The 21,085-nt window shown below is 35.5% G+C and overlaps 1 protein-coding gene across 3 annotated transcripts; it reads left to right on the top strand.

Moving 5' to 3' along the window:
* Window positions 1–75: 75 nt before the first annotated feature.
* On the top strand, window positions 76–20,865 carry LOC145731527 (uncharacterized). Of its 3 annotated transcripts, XR_014178822.1 has the most exons (6): window positions 76–262; window positions 3,927–4,196; window positions 12,213–12,401; window positions 16,622–17,006; window positions 17,197–17,286; window positions 18,200–18,400. XR_014178822.1 is itself a non-coding variant. In XM_081983347.1 (5 exons), the coding sequence occupies exons 2-5, from the start codon at window positions 4,075–4,077 to the stop codon at window positions 18,341–18,343; spliced, it is 840 nt and encodes a 279-aa protein (XP_081839473.1). In that variant the 5' UTR covers window positions 77–262; window positions 3,927–4,074; the 3' UTR covers window positions 18,344–20,865. The 3 variants fall into 3 exon arrangements, 2 of the variants coding, with proteins under 2 accessions (XP_081839473.1, XP_081839474.1); XM_081983347.1 differs by lacking the exon at window positions 17,197–17,286 and having other exon boundaries at window positions 77–262; window positions 18,200–20,865; XM_081983348.1 differs by lacking the exons at window positions 76–262; window positions 17,197–17,286 and adding an exon at window positions 3,731–3,872 and having other exon boundaries at window positions 18,200–20,865.
* The last annotated feature ends 220 nt before the right edge of the window (window positions 20,866–21,085 follow it).

Below are 21,085 nucleotides of genomic sequence, written 5' to 3'. Positions count from 1 at the left end.
CCATTTTTTGACGCTTGCGCTTTGTCTTTCCACCACTATTTAGGAAGACAGCTGCGTACACGTACAGCGGCAGCGCCACCAACCGACAAGGGACCAGACCAGATCCAGATGATTTTCAGTTTGTGATTGTGCCTAGTCAGTGTGCGTGTGCGTCGTTATTATTTTCTTGAGTGTTGTGTGCTTCGTTTTCTTTGACTTTTCTTCGGTTTTCTTTGATTTTCCGTTAGTCTTAAGGATTTTCCCGGATTCCAGACATTCTGAGGTAAGTTTTAACCGTGGTTCGGGCCTCCGGGCCCCATTTATAACGGTGAAATCGACGGAAATATGGGACACTTTCCAACGGCTTCGTTGCAACATTCGCCTTTGTCTCTTGTATACGACGTGTTGATGATGGTGGTACGTAATGGTGGCACGATTCGTTCACAGAACCACCGAATTTCAGTGTTTTTAGTTGTTTTAACTACGGTTTTATGTTGGGTATCATTTTGGAATATGGAAATTTGCAGATTGGACAGAAAACGTGCCACTTTGCATGCACTCTTTGTTTAGGGCATTTTTTAAAATTATTGTTATTATTTTTAGAGATACTGTGAGATTCATATATTCCTAAATTGGTCAATTGAAGATTGTTACTTTATTAACAACTCCATTCACTATTCAGTATGTATCAGCAGTATTAGGAAAACCCTTGGAAAAACCCAGAGTGTTGCATATTTTCAGGAATTACACTTGAGTAGGTACATCACTATCTGAATTTTAACTACAACTAGTCACTATTGGTAACATTTCACTGTTGCATGTATTTCAGACAAACATTGCTGAAAACTGTATACCTAATCCTATGAAATGAAATCTTGTGATTTCTGTAATTTCTCACACTCATTTGACTACAATGTGTATAATAAGTACAACACAGATTTTTAATGTTGGACCTCTACAAATTTCAATATACTCATAGTTCAACTCATACTTTACTCTGCATTGTATGGGTTTTTCTGCTGATTTTGAGTAATTAGTATTCCTTTTTTGATTCTCAATTAGATTACTTTCCATAAAGGTAATAGATTACTATTAGTCGTAACCACATAACTACACTAAATGTGAGAAAACTCTTGCAGTTTCAGCTTTCAGCCTGCTGCCTTTTCTTGATCAATCACAAAATTACTAACAATTTTGTTATTTTCTCTGGGATTTAACCAAATACTGCACATGTGGTCTGAACATAGGTACAGCAGATCCTTCAAACACTGACAAGTTTGAACAGGTTGTAACATGCTAGTGAATTAATTAAATTCCTGAATTTTGGTTTACATTTAGTGTTGCCAGAGGAATTAAAATTTTAAGAGTTTGTGACCAAAATTTTAAACATTGGGGGACACTGAAAAAATCTGATACATTTTTAAATTTTGAAAATTCTTATGTATTAATGGTATTAGTTGCTTCTTGTTTTAGGTGTTCAGTTCTCTGTTGTTTTACATAAATAAACAATTCTTTGTAAAAAAGTTTTATAAGAAAACAAAATAATATGTTCAACTGGGTAAAATAGATATGGTAACATTTTACATTGAATACTTGTTGAAATGTAAGTAGAAAGGTTTTACAACAGGAAATAAACCATCATAGAGCAAAGATAACATGAGAAAACTAATATAGGTAGTTCATTCAATTTTAGAGATCAGTGCAAACCACTTTAACTGCTAATTTGCCAAGGATAAGAGACAAAAGGAAAATCAATCTTTTGTCAGTTGTCCACAATGCAATTGAAAATTTAGATTTCATACTATTAACAAAATTAAAAATCAAGTGATTTTGCCTTGGATTTTACTGCTCTTGTAACCTCAAAGTGGAGAATTTTACTTGGGTTAATTGTAAACTGGGAATTGTTCTAAGTTACAAGGACAGATACCAGAATAATGGACCTTCTTGGAGCTTCTTCTTTTCAATGAGTTTTTGTCTGAAAGGAAGGTTTTTGTTTGTTCCCATGTGACTAGTGCCAAAATATGTTTGTTGTGATTAATTAAACTTTCAAGTGTTAATATCATATAGAAGTAATACACCAAACACTTTTATAGTTAGTCCCTCGGTTAGTCCTAAAGAAACAATAAGAACTAAGGGAGACTTTGGTTTATATGGTCTTTTGTAAAGTTTTTGTACCTCATTTGCTTTCTATCCATACTACTTTATGTGTGAAATTCCATAATACTTGGTTTTCACGTCATATGAAAGCTAAATAAAAGTGTGTTAAGGTTATGAAGAAGAGTGTCAAACAAGAGATTATTATTTTTGACATCCTTTCTTTCAGTCACAAATTTAGTGTTAGTTTCACAATCCTATTTCTGTTCTATTTTTATAAATGCTTCTAATCTTCATTTTCAGGCCTTCAAATTGAATCTCTCAGGGTACCTAATCTTTTTGCATTGAAATCAAGTTGGTGGATTGCAAAATCTATTAATCATAACCATGACAACTTTGAAAAACAACTGACAAATCTTCAAATAGTTTAATCTGAGGTTTAATCTAAATCTACAATTTTCTGATACTTTGGTTATCACTGTGTCAATTTCACATCTTTAGCAAATCAATAAAACTCTTGATAAAACCTCAATAACTAGCTATTTGTGATAATAAACAGCTGAGCCATCTGTAAACTCCAGTATCAACCAGACAAAAAACTCAAAGATAAAGACAAAATTGTTTTTCATTGATTTTTTTAGTTAATAACTTGACAGTGTTGAACTATTATTTAATTAATTTTTTACAGAGTTCCATTATGCACAATTTTGTGACACTGATTATTGACTCACTTTCCAGATCTTGATAATTCTGGTTTGAATAACAAAAGTGTCAGTTCTCATTTATTTTTAAAACATTTTTGACCATTGACGCGAAGGAGAGAATGTGGCTCTGTTGCAGTTATCATGCAGTAAAAGTTAACTTTAGTCAATCAACTTTCACATCATGAAGGATAACTTTAAAAGTTAAAAGTACCATGTACTTAGTGCTATTTCCAAACTAACACAATCTTTAGAGATTAATAGGTTTGTTCACAGAGGCAATTCCTGACTGGTTTCTAACTCAGAAACAGTAAATGTTGAGTTTTATTGGTTGAATGCTCAAGGGTTTCCTGTATACCTGGATAAAAGTAATTCTACTCTTCTTTTTTTAAGACAGGAAGAAGTAATAAAACCTTTTTGAATCTGGTTACCAGACACAATTTCACTCCTTGTGATTTTCAAGCTTTAAACTTGTGGATAAAGTTGTAGTTTTATTATTGGAAGTTATGTAGCAGGTAACATAACTGGGTATAGCATAGATACCTTGATAGTTACCTACTATTATTTGGTACCTGAAGTCACAAAACCTAAAAGAAATAGGATCCTTTCTAAGATGGACCAGTTTTTACAGTTACTTTTCTATTTTTGGTACCATTGTGTAATAGTTATTTATTATAAGGGCTGAAAATAGTGTATTACAGTTTAAGCCAGGGCCTTTACCTACTCCAGCAACCTTCTTGGGTTGGTTCTACTTCTGATCTTTTTATACTGGAGTTTGTATAAAGCTTAGAAAACCATGTGTGCATGATAGTGTTTTTGTCCATCTTTTTGCTGCCAAAACTTGAAACTACTTACCCAATAAAAATGAAATATTCTAGTTCTATACATGGTGGCCAAAAAAATTGAAACTATGTTATTACAACTTTCTAAAATTATAACTTTCTAGCAAGGTAGAAAACAACGAGAGTGTTTATTCGGACGGTTCAGTCACTTTTGGCACCGATCCAGTGATGCCAGCATCGCGGAACTCATCCGATATTTTTAATAGACGCATTCTATAAGTGAAAACATTTTATACTGTTGCGTTTGTCATCTCTAGTAAGAGTTTCTCGGGTAAAGATTTCTAACCGATTTGAATTTTGTTTGTTTCAGGACATCCAATCTCCGACAATTATTGGTTTGCTTTTTTCTTCTCGATATTGCGAACGCGCCAAAAGAAAACCAAACTTTTTGTTACTATCGATGTAACAACGACGTCCGACCGATTTGCGATCGATAGAGTGGTCCATAGTCGAAAAATATGAAGGAAGAAGTATGCGCGGCGGTCAAGTTTTTTGCCTGCTTCCTGGAGAAGAGTGAAAAGGTACCGCGGGAGCAGTTGAGTAACTTTGAGAAACACCTCACGGATCTTCTCATTGAACGGTAAGCCAATTTTTCCGTATTTACCATCAAATGTAAGCCATAAGCTTAAGCGTGATATTTTTATCTGAACCGGACTCGAGTACAAACTGCGTCAGATTTCAATTTGTTAACAATGTAATTGAAAACGAGAAAAGGCCGTAATTGGACTGATTATTTGAAAGGTTAAGCGCCGTTGAACTGGTTTGAATTCGGCCAGTAGATCAGCTTTCTGTTTGGCAACAGCAAATTAATTTACACGTCTCTAAGCCTCCCATTTCTTCAGAGATTTACAGTGAAATTTCTGCCTATCTAATTACACCGAAGTGCATTCATAAACGTATAAGGGAAAGGAAGTTGTCACAGACAGGAAATGACTTTTGACCGCAATCGGCGAAAATGTCTGCACTCCCCCTGGTTTCCAGTTTCCCCTGAACATATTTACTTACTTTTTAGGTAAAGGTTTATGAATCTGAACTCTGCCTGGATATTTTAGGTTAGGTAAGTGTTTTTTTTGGTGATTTAGAAGATGCATTCAAATTCTCATGGAAATGGTTCCAAATCCACTTGAACCACTTCAGAATCAATAACCAAAACAAAGCAATTAATGGCGACACAGGCAGCAACGTGTCTAATCAGAGCACCCCTATAATATTACTACATTTCTACAATTTTAGATTTTATTTCATTTCATGTAGAATGTTACAAATTACCTCAACCCTGTTTGAGATATGTGATGTTTTAGGAAACATGGATTACATAGTTTAACTATGGTAATCATGGTTATCTGTTAATTGTAATTTATGCTAAATGTCAAACAAGTTGTAGAAAATAAGGGGTTACTCACAAGCTACCATGACCAACTATTTTTACAGTTTTTGTTGGCTACATAATATAGCCAACAAGAACTGAAATTAGACTTTGATTTTCAGGAGATCAGCTAATTTTTTTAGTGTAATTATACAACGATGAGTATTTGTAAATCAACCATAGGAAATAATCGTAACAATTACCTTTAACAATAATTCGGAGTCAGTTTCAGAGTAACTTGGAAGATTCAGCACCTTTAACCTTTAACCATTTTTATGTCTTGTTAACCTTCTTGAAATTCTCCAGATGGCAAAACAATACATTAATTAATAAAAAACCTATTCATCTCATTTAATAATGTCTCAGTTTTGTATTTATATTATAATTTGAGTATTATGTCTGTTTGTCTTGGTCTGTCTTCTCCTTGGCTAGTAGCTTATAGTAAAGTATCTTTTTTACAAAATGGCTATTTTTGGGATTGTCTGTGTGAGTGAGTGTATAAATATTAATCTTGGCAAAGCAAGAAGAACAAAGTTAATATTGACTCTAATTTGGTGGATGTCAGATTATTTTGTCAGGGTTGGCCACTAATTTGGTGGATGTCAGGTCTTCAGTGGATAACAGGACAAGAAAATTACTCATTGCAAACGATTTTTTTTATTTATATACAACAGCAATTGTCTTAATGGCAACATAATAACCTGCAGTAACCATTTAGTGAATCAGCTGAGGCTGATAAGTTTTACACTTTGTCACTCATTGTTAAACTACCAGTGGATTTCTGTGGATCAGTCATTTGTTTAAAACTACATTGCATCATTGGAAATAGTAGGTAAACACTTTTGTGCAATGCACCAACATGTTTGCCTAAACATTAACTGACATGTTAAATGGCTACATGATATTTGCCTTTCTTTATATGGTATTTAACGAGGTTCTTGGCATTAGATTCATTCTTTCACTTTAAAATCAAAGCACACAACCAAGTCTTCAAACTGCAGGCTAACGTATTGTTTCAAGTAATTGTACTGGAGTAGAATACTAATTTAGCTACTAAATCTTTCAGTTTTTTCAAGTTAAAACTGTCACTGTAAATGTGTGACCTTTTTTGAAACATGGTATTCCATGCAATCACCCCTATGACTATGTTTACAAAGAGTTCAATGCCAGCCCATTGTTATCCTTCTGTTAAATTAACGTACTCGTTTCACCATAGGGGTGAGCATCAGTTCAGTTTCATTAGCATATTATTAATTTATAATGAGTACACTACCTTGGTATTAACCAATATTAACATTTTAGGTTAAAAGGCAAAATAGTGTCAAAGTGTACATTTCGCAAATTGCAGAATTGATTAATTATGTAAACATGGTAAGGTACATTGGTTTTTAATTGCATTAAGAATACAATGCTAGGTGTTTCATATAAAGTTTACCTTATTTACGTATTTAATGTTTGAATTAAGGTTGTATAGGTATCTAAAATGATATTCTGACTGGTTTTACTATGAGACTGGTTAATAAACAAGAAGTTAAATCTAAAAGCTTCTAAGCTCCCATTGATTTAGACTTAGGGTGACAATATCATGGTTAGAACAACCTTGGCCTTGTTGTTTCTAAACTTTTGTAATATACCCTGAATACCATATTTGTAGCATTAAACTATCCTTGGAATAGCCAACTAAAAAGATTTACTATTTTACCTTCAAACTTTGAAATTACCATAAAGCATATCAGATATTTGTTTATAATAATTACTCATTAATTCCAACAATAATGGGTTTTAAAAAAATGTACAATTAATATGGAAATGTAGTAAAATATGTGTGACTTCCTTGGTTACTAGACGTAAACAAGGCTTGACCCAATAAGAAAAGTCACGTTTCACCAAATCTGGAACTCTAGCAAGCTACTCTGTGAATTTTCCAGGAAATACTTTATTAAAAATTTGTTTATGTTACTATTTTTTATAGTTTTAGTTTTATAAAAAATAGTAACCTATAACAGTTGGCAAGTAACAAGGCTAATTCGTAGAGTGAGTGAAGTATTAACTGGATGTTGTTAATGAATGTATACTCGAATTGCAAGAATTGGTACCAATAAGCACTTTGCTGCTAAGACACACTTTTCCTTCAAAATTTGAAGTGACTGTAATGCTAAACATACTAGAGCTAATTTATGGGGGTATGACCAATTATTGCAATGGAAATTCCAGTAAACATTCTGTTATGCATGTTAAGGATTCAAAGGTGGATCTGGCAACACCGACACCAGTGCTTTAGCATCGGCTACGCTGCGCGCAATTGACAAATGACAGACGGCAAATTAAGAAGTGACGTACGAGATGACAGAGACTGAGAGAGACATAACCTAACTTTATGTTATGATCTTAAATCAAGTGTTAAAGATTTAATAAATGCATTAAATTAACTATACAGTCCATTATATTGAAGCCGTAAACATTGCAAACAGAACGTTTACTGGTATACATGGTGGAATTACCATTTGAACTTATGTTTGAGACTCTTAAGTAAAAGATATTTATAAACAGCAGATAATATAATGAGTTTACGTAGTGACGCGACACTCACAACACAAAACATTTTAAGATAAGGAAACTGAATTTGAGACGCAGTATCTGCTAGGTAAATACTTGGATTACCAACTGTGGCAAAACCAAACAGCCAAGATTTTCGCGTATTTAGCTTAGCAAGAAATTGCTTGATAAGGTCAGCTCCTTGATTAGGTAAATTGAATGACCAGAGTTGACACACACGTTGTCTTTTTGCTGAATTTACAATTTGACTAACGAGATGTGCACACGTGGAGCTGATTAGATAGTGTAATCAACCTCCCTTTAGGGGTCGTATCCGCAATCAGGAACTTTTCCTGTACAAGAACGAATTCCGTTTCGAGGTTATACAAGGTGTTTGTTGCGTTGATTTTTGTCCCACTCAAAATCAGGTTGTCGACAAAAAAAAACTTAATAGGTACACAGTGCGTCATTAATAATTACTACGCAAGAAAATCAACCAGACCTGTTCGTTGACCAACGAAATTACCCAATTTCCTCAAGGTTAGAAGACGACGATCGCCATTGTAGGTTTTACGAAACCGACCGAAAAAATTTTACGCAACTTGCAGTGGCCCGTGAATCGATTTCGAAATCAACAACAGTTTTTTCCTGCAAACGCGAATTAATTAACCCATGTAGATGTAGATGGTAGATGCAAAATAACCGGTAGTCTACTTTGATGCGGTTTGCTGCCATAAACGAGGAAACCATGTTTTTTTCTGCAATGAAGGCGATGACTAACTGTTAAACGCCGTGGTAGAGCTCGAATCAGATGAGAAAAGGCCACCGCATCATCAATGACGCAGTTTTTAAAACTATTTCTTTCTCCTTCTACAGTTGCCGTCGCATTAGATATAATCAGAGGCGTCCTATTAAAATATTCCCGAAAATATATTGTTAAGCGGTCAAAAAGCCACTTGGCAACGTAGTACGGTTTTTACTTGGACACAATTAAAACAGATGCGGCAGCGGCCAGGGACATTTGGACCTTTTTATATGCTTTTACTAGCCGGCACTCTAAACGGTGTTGCCAAGTTTAAAAAAATGTAGTGGCGGACAGGGAGACTTAGGGGGTTAGGTTAGGTTCCGTTTTAGTCTGGTGTTTTGGTTGTATTGTTGATGGTCGCAGTTGAAGTTCACACAGTGTTATGAATGAAAAACGTTATTTTGTCATAATGTCTTCCAAAAAGGTTGGAAGGAAAGGTGTTATCATACACAGCCAAGGCCGTGAAATCGTCAGTAACGTCTTACAATTTATGAAGAAAGAAGCAGAAGGAGTTTCCATTCCTTTGAAAAACTTTTTGTCTTTTATTTTCTTTATTAAAAACGAAGAAAACGTTTCATTTTACTGATAAAATAATAGCACACCACTGACTGGCTGCAACAACTTGGAAAGTAACGAGAGCAGCAATATTTAAAGCGAGACGTACAGAGATCGTGACATCATCGTTTGATGACGCCTGTGGCCTTTTCTTAGCTGATTCGAGCTCTAGCTGTTCTTATAATTCACATAGATATTTAAAGTGTTTGTGTAGATAGATATTTGTTTGCACCGAACTGCAGAAGTGTACTGTTTGTTATTTAAACAGTTGCGCAAACAATTTTGTTGGTAAAATCACTAGTTTTTGTCAGACTTCATTGAGAAAATCCTTTAAAACTAAGACAACCATTTAGCAGTTCAAGATCTTTGGTAGACCAGAGATTCCAGGAAAGTCTGAGATTCCAGAACTACTGAATGATATTAAAATTTAAGTGATTTATATTACCCACGGTTGAAGTGTGATATTCAAGGAATTTTACCATACATGTTAAATCCTTGCTTCAGATTGAATGGCGAAGGAGCAAATAACTATTAAAAATAATGCCAGCAAAATTTTATAACACTCATTAAGGAAATCATCTCATACAGGAAAAAGCGTTTTAACCTTAATTATATCTTAACCAGAATCATAAAAACCAGAAAAAAGTACTAAACCTGATGTTGATACAACTGTCCAAAGAATATTTAGAGTAAGTGTTCTTTTAGGATACATGGCGACTTGAAAAATATGATGTTGTGTCCAGGATCTAATAAGCCTCACTTTGTTCTTGAAGAAAAATAATGTTTAACCAAGGGTAATTCCGGCAACTGTATTTGCTCTCTTCGATTCATGCTGCACTGAAGAGAAACTTCCAACAAATCCACTAAATTTAGCATAAATCTCTTCAGTGTTACAGTCATTTCAAATTGCAACTGGTTCAGGATGGCAGAATTAATACTTCCTCAATTACTAGCCAGCAAGAACAAAGTGAAATGAAGTTTTTGACTGGCAGGACCTCAATCTCTCGGTGATAACACTTTACGTTTGTGTGGAAGTGGCAAGCCCCTTTCCTCAAAGAAATGTTCTTGTTTTCCTTGGACCAAGGAACAGAAAATAATTCTAGTCTTGGTAAAAAAATGTGCTGCTTTTTTTGACCAATCACAAACTGCAAACAGTGCTGAAATTTACGCAAGTTGAATGTATCTTGTGATTTGCTGTGTTGTTCTTGTGTTGCGTTATGCTATGCTTACGTTGTGTTAGGCTGCGTCAATTTACTAATCTAGCTTTGTGTCATCTAACTCAATCTTTGTGTTTTGTATTGCGGAAATGTTATTCTTATTTTGTACAGCAGGATTGGTCATGTGAATACTATCATAGTAAATTCTGTAAAGGCAAAAATAGGTCGCTTTTTCCGATTGCATTGAATCTCATGAAAAAGTCAAATGTTCCACCATTATCCATTTATTGCGTCAAGGTTAGAGTTTTTTAACCTTTCATGCTTCAAATGTTAAATCCTCACGCTGATAATTAGTTTGTAGGTGGTGCTAAGGTTTGAATCGCTTTGTCTGCATTTAAATTACACGTAAATATACGCCTCGATTTGGTCATGTAACCGTCCGTTTCACTCTCCACCCAAAATTACATGATAAGACCTCTTCGGAGTATTTCGACCGAATTAAGTGTTGTTCTCTTTGCCTGACCGATTTGGCGAAACCACAAACAAAAGCCTCGATAATATTACTGTTTTCCGTTTTGAACAGCAAAGGAAAAAAGAACAATGCATAATTAATCGGCGCGGTCTTGTGATATACTTTTTCGTTCCATTGGCACAGTTTCTTTATTTCAAGCCTTTTCTAAAACGAGGAAAATGGCCATTGTGGAGTGATTGTTCGTTTAAAACCACTTAGAAAAAGCCTGGCATACTTTCCGTACCGATTATGCTAAATTCGTGCATGTTAGGTCTCCAATTCATCTGAATAGACCCAGAGTTCAATTTTGCTTGTATTTCATTAAAAACCGTATTTTTGTTAGGTACATTGATCAAAAAGTGATCACACCATATCAAAGATAATATTGTCAAACATGTAGCGGATCAAATGCTGCTGACTAAATTATTCATGAAAGTATTTGCACTACTTGCCTTCCAGCAAAACAGATGGTTCTCTTTGCTAACGTTTATTCTGTAGAGCATAGAGCGTAAAGCGGAAAGGGTTGACCTTCTACACCCCTTATTATTTTTCCAATATGAACGAATCTACCCACAACAGCTGGCAACAGTGTTTTCAGTCGCTGGGAGAACTTTTAAAATGGCTCATGGCATTTCAATGATACTCAAGATGATACTGTTAACTGAAGTAGTCAGTAGTAGTTTCAAGGTATAGCACAGGCAGTAAAAATCTGGAGGAAGAGCCTGTTGGTCCAGAGTCTAAAGTCGGAACTTCTATTTCTTACGTTTGAATGTTGACACTGACTTCCGTTCAGCTCTTTCTTCAGTCCGAGGACCTAAGGGAGCTCAATTAGGATTGTACGGAGGCTAGTGGACCACTGCGGTACTGCTTTGGGTCAAGAAGTTGGAAATTGTCTCAACCACGACAATACCTCCAGTCACATGGTATTCATTGTGACGAACTGCCAGGCCCAGGTGTCCTCCAGCCCCCTTACAGTCCCGATTCAGCTCCCTCTGGTCTTTCTGGCCACCTGCACTGCTGATGCAGGAAAAAATATAGACGCATTTGAGATGTGGACCTACAGAGGATTGCTCAGAATATCGTGGGTGGAGCACACAATTAACGCAGCAGTGCTGAATCAATGAAATGAAGTTGGAGGTGTTAATGGAAGTAAAGGGAAGAAAGATTACCTATCTGGGACACATAATGCGGGGTTCAAAATATGGGATTCTCTACTTATTAATCCACGGGCAGATTGTGGGCAAAAGGTCAATTGGAAGAAGAAGAATATCCTTTTTTAGTCCCCCCACTGAAGAGAGAAATGAAAGGCATTCCTGTAGAGGAGTTTCAGGATACCTACTTCCACACGTCTCTGTCCTCTTTAGAAGAATCTTAAGCATTTGCATCGATAGGATCAATAAATATAGTTTTTCTAGAAAATTGTCTCGACTTCAATCCTTTGGACTTCTGTTTATGGAGTCATATGAAACTCAAGAGACACAAGGAAATAAGTTCTTAAAAAGAATTCATGGCTGTTGCTGATACAAGGAAATTCTATTTGCTCAAAAACTTCTTTTCCAGAAAGAAGCAACTGTAATGATTCTTACGATTTGTTTATTTAAAAAAATTTAGTTATTATACAACTTTCCCCGTGTCAGATGATACTAATTTAAATTATTTTCTTGTAGGTTTGAGAAGCATTGGTTCCCAGACTTGCCCAGCAAGGGCCAGGGTTACCGCTGCATTCGTGTGAACGGCGTGAGTCCAGTCGATCTCACCCTCCAAATGGCGGCTGTCAAGTGCGGACTCCGCTACAAGGATCTCAGATTACCCACCGAATTGACTGTGTGGGTCGACCCCACTGAAGTTTGCTATAGGTGAGTTTTACGCATTTCCAATTTGCTACCATCATCAGGCAGAAAACTTTTTATGTACCGTAGCAATTGACATAATTTAGCTTGATCGGTCCAATATTTGATCAATCATGAAAGCAGTTATCGTGGCATTTTCACCATGTTAATGATTGATTTTGCAACTGGGGCTATTGCGGTCCTGTCTGGCCGCTTTGATTTTATTTTCTGTAACCTCCTTAGTAATACTCAGGTGATATTTGATTACGTGACACCCTGTATACGAGACTAGAACCCGTAATGGAAAGCATTAAAAGACCTGAAATAATAAGTGGGGTTCGGTAATAATACTGGTTCTTTTACAAATACGTGGGTGCGACATTAAGTTTCACTTTGAAAGTACCCGAGTCGGTTTTAGCACGAAATGGCAAACGAGATGATTCGCTGTTCTGGTCGTTTGCGAAGGTTGCCCGACTTCGAAAATAACAGATCTAAGTTTTGCTTTTTTTAATGTCGAACCCAAAAATAACGGTCTTGGCCAAAAAATACGGTAATTTTACTGGAAGGTCACCAAATCTAAGGCTGAACAGTAATAATAATTTAATTGTGATGAGATTGCATTGTTCTTATCAATTATGGGTTATTAAAAAAAACTATTACGAGGTAATTTTAAATGCAAATCTTCGTTTAGCACTCGACAATCACTTTTCGAGGCGTTTCAGAAACGATAACTGTTGGAATAATTGTTGTAATATTAAGATTAGGGAAATCAGTCACCAATCAAGTGATATTTTTTAAGTAAACTGCTCTAATTTTGTATGAATATACAAAAAAAGATGTTTAATTTTGTGTGGTTCTGTTGTGAAGTCACTTGAGGTCATGTCTGTCTTTTAATATTAATGCGGCGTCCCGACGCAGCGTCTGCGTTCAAATTAGTAATCTCAAATTCATTAATATTGTTACTATTTTAGTAACTTTAAATGTTTCGGAAACAGCCCAAAACAGTGAGCCTCAGCTTGAATTTGTAAAATTAAAACAGTAAAATGAATTGAGACTACACTTTCGTTGGATCAAGCCATTCAAAGGTAATATAAAGTCAATATAAAACTTTTTGATTTATTTTGACTTTTAACCTTTAACCAATTACCAAGAAAACAACTTTCACCTCGGGTTATTTTGTTCATAAAAACTAGTAAAAGCTGATACGTGTGAGAAGTTTGACATTTGTTTGGTGTTTTTAAGTTTTCGATTAGTGTTGAGAAGAATTTGATGGGGAAAACCTCAACGGAAGTATATGACCACAAATTTGAAAAAAATTAGGTTTACTGTCCATTTGACAATAATTAAAATTGAAATTTGGCAACTGTGCTTTTTTTGCTTATAACAGTTGGAAAGGTGGTGAAAAGAGGATCACTTTGACTTTTTGAAGCTTTTTTAACTCAAAAATAACCCAGTTATGACCTATTTCTTTTGCTGTGCCAAAAGCATTTATGGGACTTATTTGTGAGGAGCATTATTAATACATTTGGCAATAGCGGTTTTTCTTCTTACGAGAATTGGAACCATTTTGAGTTTTTGAAGCGCACTGAAAGTCCAAAAATAACCGAGTTACGGCCTATTTTGCTTGCTATGCCCATGGAACATATAGGGAAACTGCGTTTTGAGAGACTCTGGTTACATTTGGCCAGAGGTATCATTAAATAGTCTATGCAACTGCACTTTCAGTTTTTTGCCAAAATTGGATAGAATGCTTAAACGATATCTTGGTGAGCTTTCACTGCACTCTGAACGATCAAAAATAACCAAGTTATGGCTATTTGTCGTGTTATGCCCAAAGAACATTTGGCAAGTGCGCTTTTTTTTGGCTGGAGATAAAAGGTTGATCCAAGCAATAACCTGCATTCCAGAAATCTTATATGTATGGAAGATTTCTTGCTATCCATCCTCTTTTCTATTCACTGCTATCTTGTCTAGTGCTAAGTTTACAGCTAGATTTTGTTACAATACTTTATGTTTGGTTGGTTATTGAAAAGTTAGCTATTCATATGCAACTGAATGTCAGGCCATAATTAAAATTTTAACTCCTTGAACAATCTGGTCAACCAACATTAGCTCACATGTTTGCCTGTCACGTGACCAATTCCTAACAGGAACGCGGCAATACACGTGACCTTGCGGATAGAGGCAGTAAAACTACCATTTTTGTTATTGATTTTTAAATCACATAAGAATGACACACAGGGATGAATTTTTTAGAATCTTTCCTGAGGACTTGCTTCGTGTGGGGTCTCATTCTTTCTCTCTCTCGGAAAAGATTCCATTTGAATCAGACAAATGACATTTTATTTTTGAAGTAAATCGAGGTCGCCCAATCCACCAGTACACTTCCTTTTTCGATATCTGTTGAACTTTGAATAAGTTTACGAACGGTTTCGTGAACAATGAAACCAACTTGTAAATAACGTTAAACGAACACAACATTCAAATTGCTCTGTTACCGACTTGGTAAACATGTCGACCATAATATGTACATATTTTAAAAATGATCCGAGTGACGTAAACGGTTTGGGACCCGAAATAAAAGGTTTGTGCCTACATTCGTGTGGCTGGTTTTTTTAGTGTTAGTCACCTAACCGTAAAACACTGGCAAAATCAATCTTAACGACCTGATACGATGTTGCCAAACCGTATTTTCGATAATTAATAAGTAAATCGATTTCAGCTGCGTAGAAAGTGCGCTTACGTCGATAATGTGGTTTTCACCTCTAGAAGGTTGGCGGACCGCGGTAGAAGTCTACGAAATGTACTGCTATACAATTATAGCAGGTCGGAAAATCGAACTTTCCCCCTTGAAGAAAGCCAACGGCAATTAAACCGAAATCGAATATTTTTAACTGGGATCGGTAACGATCTTAGCGTGTGTGCATATAGGAGATATAACAAATCATGTAAAGGAGGTCGCCAAGCGGCTTATTCGGGGTTATCGACTATCTGTATGGAAAGTCATATTGAAACCGCTTTGGTTGCTGATGTGGCTTCCACGAGGACGTGTTTTTCATTTTAATTTCAAAATCGAGCCCAATCTGCAACAAGAGGTTATCCGGAAGAGGAACGTTGCAAAAATCATTACAACACAAAAAATCACGAGCTGACAATGCTGAATCAGAACACCCATCAACAATAATTTTCATATCACGTTATTTTAATGTTTACTATTATTCTGCGGTAGAGAAGAAACACATGTTTATGTAGTTATTCATGTAAAAACAACCTTTATCGTATAATAGCCCATTATATACTATGAAAGCATTATTTCCTTATCTATAATACTTCGATTGCCTCTATCGTAAAAAGCTGCACGTAGTAAATAACAATTCTTATTGTTCCGTTGTTTCATTAAATTGCGTCGGTTAAATAGAATTTCAACTTATCTAAATTGACATTACTTTAAGGGGTGTTTAAAATGTTTTCACTGATACCCGCAACCTTGAAACTTTTTCCAGAATGTAAAGGTATGGAAAATTCGACATTATTCATTCAGTCAAAATTAAACAGAAATATTGCAAAATATAACAACCGAGATGGAGATTTGTTTGATCATGATCTTGTTGTCAAATTATGTTAATTTTTTGTGCCAGAATCATCTCAATCAGAATAAAATCTTCCTGTACAGTGTGCTCATAAAGTGTGTAAACAATTTTTATCCGATCAGAAGCGCAGCTTTTCCTCCATTTAATCAATCATATATTTCTTATAGTTTCCACAATCACCAGTCTTTCTGTTGAATTACAGACACCTTGGACATCTATTATTATTGTCAAACTGATGGACTGACTTGAAACCGTAGACAGCACATTAATATGAAAACAATAGTATTTTTCTAGTAAATTTATAATATTTTGTGTAGAAATTGAGGGTCATATTCAAGACGCAAGACAATTTTCGGTCTCATCCTAAACAATTATGTTTAGGTACACATAATCTGTGTAATCTCTTCTCAATTAATATCAATATCACACACACAAATGGCTAGATTGAGCTTATTTGTGTCATGTGTGATTCAAATAAATACAAAGTTTAGGTCACTATACTATCAAAAATACATGTAAATATTGTACTTTCTTCGTTCTGTTTTAAGTTTTGTCCTATCTTTGTTGTTATTTCAATTGTGCCTTTACTGTTGATTTTTTATAAAGGCACATCAAATCATTTTGAATGATCGTATATTGAAGATAATTTTTTTGTAGGCTCGGCGAATCAGAAGGTTCGTACTGTACCCTAGCATCTTTCCCCAACTCGGACGCGTCATCAACGTCGTCCTCATCGAACCCGCCCTCGACCTCTTCGTCGCCCCGCCCGCTCAGCCCCGCCTCCTCGCCTCGCAGCTTGTCAGGCTCGCCAATCCCAATGCAAGTCACGCCCTTTTATGAGCGACAGTCGGTGAATCGACGGCTGAGCCACGCCCAGCGGTCGCACGGTCAATTGCTGGGCCGATCACCGCCCATGACGGCATATCAGGGGCCCGGCTTTTTGGGCGGCGAGTTTGGCGGTCAGATGGGCAAGTTCCGTTCCAATCAGAACGGATTCGCCGGCAACGGGGGCGGTAGGCAGAATCGGCAGTCTCAAAGAGAGGTGAGTTGTTATTTATATTTGTTTTGTAGTATTAGTAAAACTAGGTAGATTTGAAACTAGACAAGTAGTAGTGTTGTTCTCGTTGGTATTATTGAGTAGGTCTTTTGATGCATCCCTTAGACTGCATGGTTTTTGTCTTGTTTCATTTTGATTGACTTCATTTTACCCTCATTATAATTGTCTTTTTTAGTGCGCCACACTTTTCTGACACAAGACTCGCACACAAATTGGACATTAATTTTAAGAGTTACGCTTAGAGTTAAGGACTGGACAGTTATAGGTAACTAAATTTTTCCAAGCATTATTTAGAAACATTCGCTGTAGTAATTTAATATTACATAAATACAGAACCAGTCAAAGCGTTGCAATTGCTCTTAACTACAAATTATTTTTATAACTACGTCAAGTTCGTGCATTTACAACTTGCAGCATCAAATTTACTATAAATTTTGATATTATCAACAAAATAACCTGTTAATCCCTTGTATCGTTTGGGAACTGCCAAACCTAGCGTCAACTTGTCTTATCTCATGAAGGTGTGCTAGATAGACATTAATATAATGCTATCGTACATTGAACCTGTTTTCACATTATAAACAGAGGCTCATCATTATAGAACTCCTTGAAATTGCAAGTAAAATAGGATTTCATCTTACAGTCTTTTACATTTGCTGGGAAATTCAAGCTGTCCAAAAGCTGCTTATATCTTTAGTGAAAAAGCTCAAAGTTTACTTTAATTAAAACGTCACCATAATGGTTTTGTAAAAATAACAGTTTATTACTTGTGGTGCTTTGGAGACGCTTTTTGTACCAGACTACAGCTTCGTAGATCACCATAAATCTGTAAAACTAAAACATCTGCTAAAGTCGCTGAGTTTAAGTTGACAACAAGCTGTCCTATAATAAGCAAGTTGACATCTACTGCCGGTTAAACCGAAAGTTACAGAAACATCATAATATTGAACTTATCTTAATTCCAAAATTTCGAATTTCTATTAATACTTTATCTTAATTTTTAATCAACAATTTGGATGACTAATCTTGTATAAGCTGAGATTATGTTAATGTCTCTGAATTCGAACGATACAAGGGATTTTACTAAAGTGTTGCTTTAAAACTTTCAATAAATCTGTTTATTCTAGTAAACAAAACACCAGCGAGAGTAAATATAGTAATTAAGTGTCACATTCCAGATGAATTTCAACAACTTCAGCCATCCCCACCATAGACCAATGTTCCCGCGTTGCGAGGGTCCTCCCTACCCGGTGACCCCCCATTTCTACCGGAACATGAACAACAACAGGAATTACCATCACAAAAACGTGCTCAGGGTATAAAAACGAGGCCTCGTCTTAGTGTCCTTTAACTATTTTAGTTGTGACCCGTCCGGAACCGTGCAAAAGCTGTTGAAACGGTTTGTTTCAGCAGGTTCTGAACGGTACCGCGGTCGGTCGCCCGTTTATTCACCCACCTTTCCAGGCAAACATTAAAAGTTAAGGATTACCTTGTAGATGGTTGATAGAAAAGGTCGGTGTGTCGCGAATATTGCAGAAAAGTGTCCGTCCGTCCAGTTTGACGAATTTACATTTTTTTTTAAATCACCGGCAGCAACTATTTTTGAACAAAGTCTTTTGATTACACACCAATATATAGGCCTGAAACAACTTTTCTATCGTCGTCTTTCCAATTTTTTCTAGGTTAAGGTGTGCACTCCTAGTAGAGATATATGTATACAAAAAATTGAGTCTATTCAAAAGGCTCTTAAATTATTTAAGTGACCCATCTTTTTGACTGTCTCTTTTTCTATTATGTACATTACGCCAGACTGTATGATAACCTACTCTTAAATGTGATTTGCAATTGTTTTGGCCTATATAAATATATTTTGTAAGTATGTAATAACCGTATGTGGCGGGCCACGCCCCCCCTCGAGGCTGAAAACTGAACTAATTGTGATGATTAAGTTTATATAGTGCGCAAAGAAGAGGGTATTGTTCTCGAAGATTTTATTTAATATAATAATATATTAGAAATTCGTAGGTGTTCAAGCAGGCAACCATAAACCCTTGATTTGCTTTAAAATGGTATTATCTGTGATATTATTGAACCAATCGGCGTGACATTTTATGTATTGAGCCAGGCTCTCTACGGTTAGGTTAGGTTTCCTGCGGTCAGTGGGACCGTTAACTTCTGGAAAGTCAACGTTGTCAAACTTCAGCCTTACTACTTTCACTCCCAAATTTTTTTCCTTCTAATGGATGGGAATTTTTTGTTTTTTGCCCAGTGCGGTTAAGTGGGGACAAACTCTTTAATTTGTAATAATTTAAATTAATCATTTTTTCCATAAGTTTAAAAATTTCTGTCTAGGAAATAAAAAAAAAAAAATTTAGTCTAATTTCTGTACAGAGTGGACATATTTCGGTGTTTCTAAAAAAATTTCTCTGAAAAATTTGAAAAACAAACAAAAATAACAAAATTGGAATGGTTTCATAAGAAGCGTTTACCCTTAACTCAATATTTTTAGAATATTTTTGAATATGGGACTACAATCTCAAAAAAGTATAGAAAACATCGAAAATTGACCACCCAGTGCAGTTCTGACAATAATCGTCTTTTGTTTTTTACAATGGCAGTAAAATTTTTCAATGATTTCTTGCATTTGTCTTGGTTTACAAAATATTATTAATAATTCCCATTTAACCGCTCTCAAAAAAAAAAAAACACCAATTTGTCCCACCCTGTATATTTGCTGAGTTTCTGGTTGCTTGTTTCAATTTTACTTATAGGTTTGGATAGAAAACCAAGCATTCGATGGTACAAACTGTATGCATATTAGTTTTTTTTGAATTGAGCTTTATCCCCGTTAGGGGTCGCCCTCGTCCAAGACGTTCGATCCTTTTCTATATGTGATAGTTAAATTTTAGGTTTAATCGTATCTGTCAGTGGGGCGGCAAGGGCGGTGGGTAATAATTATTTTTTTTTTTGAGAAAAATACTCTGCTTTCTTTCAATGTTCGTGCACGGTCCGTTCGATGTGTATAATGTTGTGTATATATATGTTACGTGTAGAAGTTCATAGCTTTAACTATCTTCGTAGGGGCGAAACAAGGCAGGGTATTGCAAGACCTTTTTTGGCGATGATCTATTAGTGTAATCCTTCAGTGTGTTTGTGGCACTCTTTTTTCACACGTTTTTACTAAAAAAACTACAATAGTCGTTGGTTAAAGTTAGGTTAGGTTTCATTTTAATAAAGACACTTTACCTTGGCAACAATCAAGCTAAATTAAAGGCTGAATTCAAGCCGAATCGTGGTCCAGATTTATTATGACGAAATATGCAATGTATCGTAGGTTCTTTGAGGACGGTCTTAGTGGAGGCCCAAAACTGTCCTTTAGTAGGAGTTTTTTTTACAGTAAGGTTTTGGTAATTTCTGACGTGAATGTTTCTATTAATGGTTCACGTGCAGACTGAAAAACTCAAGTCTGCGCCTTCCATTAATACAAACATACAGCTTATAACTAGGTTCGGTAATTTTTTACTTTTTTTAAATCATTCTTAATGGTAACGACCCTATTTTTTGACTTTCTAAGGTATAGACAAAACAAAAACTAACAGGGTGCTTTTGTAGCGAGTATTTTTCAGTAAATTACAGTCCTCTTCAGTCGATTTTGTTTATTTCCTAAATATTCGAGTTTTGCAAGGTCGGCCGCCCTTTTGCGAGCGACCTTGCAAATCCCGCGAATACTTACTGTAGAAATATGTTATGTAATAAAGCATGTATATGTATAGAGAATAAATTGATTGTTCTGTGTAATATAAAATACATTTTGAAATATATTAATGTTAAGCAGTGCATTTAAGCACTCGCGTTTTTTTCCTTATTTCTGTTACCTAAATTTTCAAACTTGTAATCAAGAAATTTAATGAGGATTCTAAAAATGTACTTAAAACAGTCATTTTTTTTACTCCAAATGGGTTTTACAGCCGATTTTGTCCCTGGCTGTCTGACTGTGTTTCTGTGACTGGTAACTAACTAAAGGTTGTAACTGATATTTTCATCATCTAAAAGTCATCTTTTAG

Source organism: Ips typographus, linkage group LG7 (genome assembly GCF_016097725.1).
Source record: "Ips typographus isolate SLU linkage group LG7, UJ_Ityp_2.0, whole genome shotgun sequence".
In the NCBI taxonomy this organism is placed as follows: domain Eukaryota; kingdom Metazoa; phylum Arthropoda; class Insecta; order Coleoptera; family Curculionidae; genus Ips; species Ips typographus.
The sequence above is the reverse complement of the archived record's forward strand: the minus strand, read 5'-3'. Positions and strand labels throughout refer to the sequence as shown.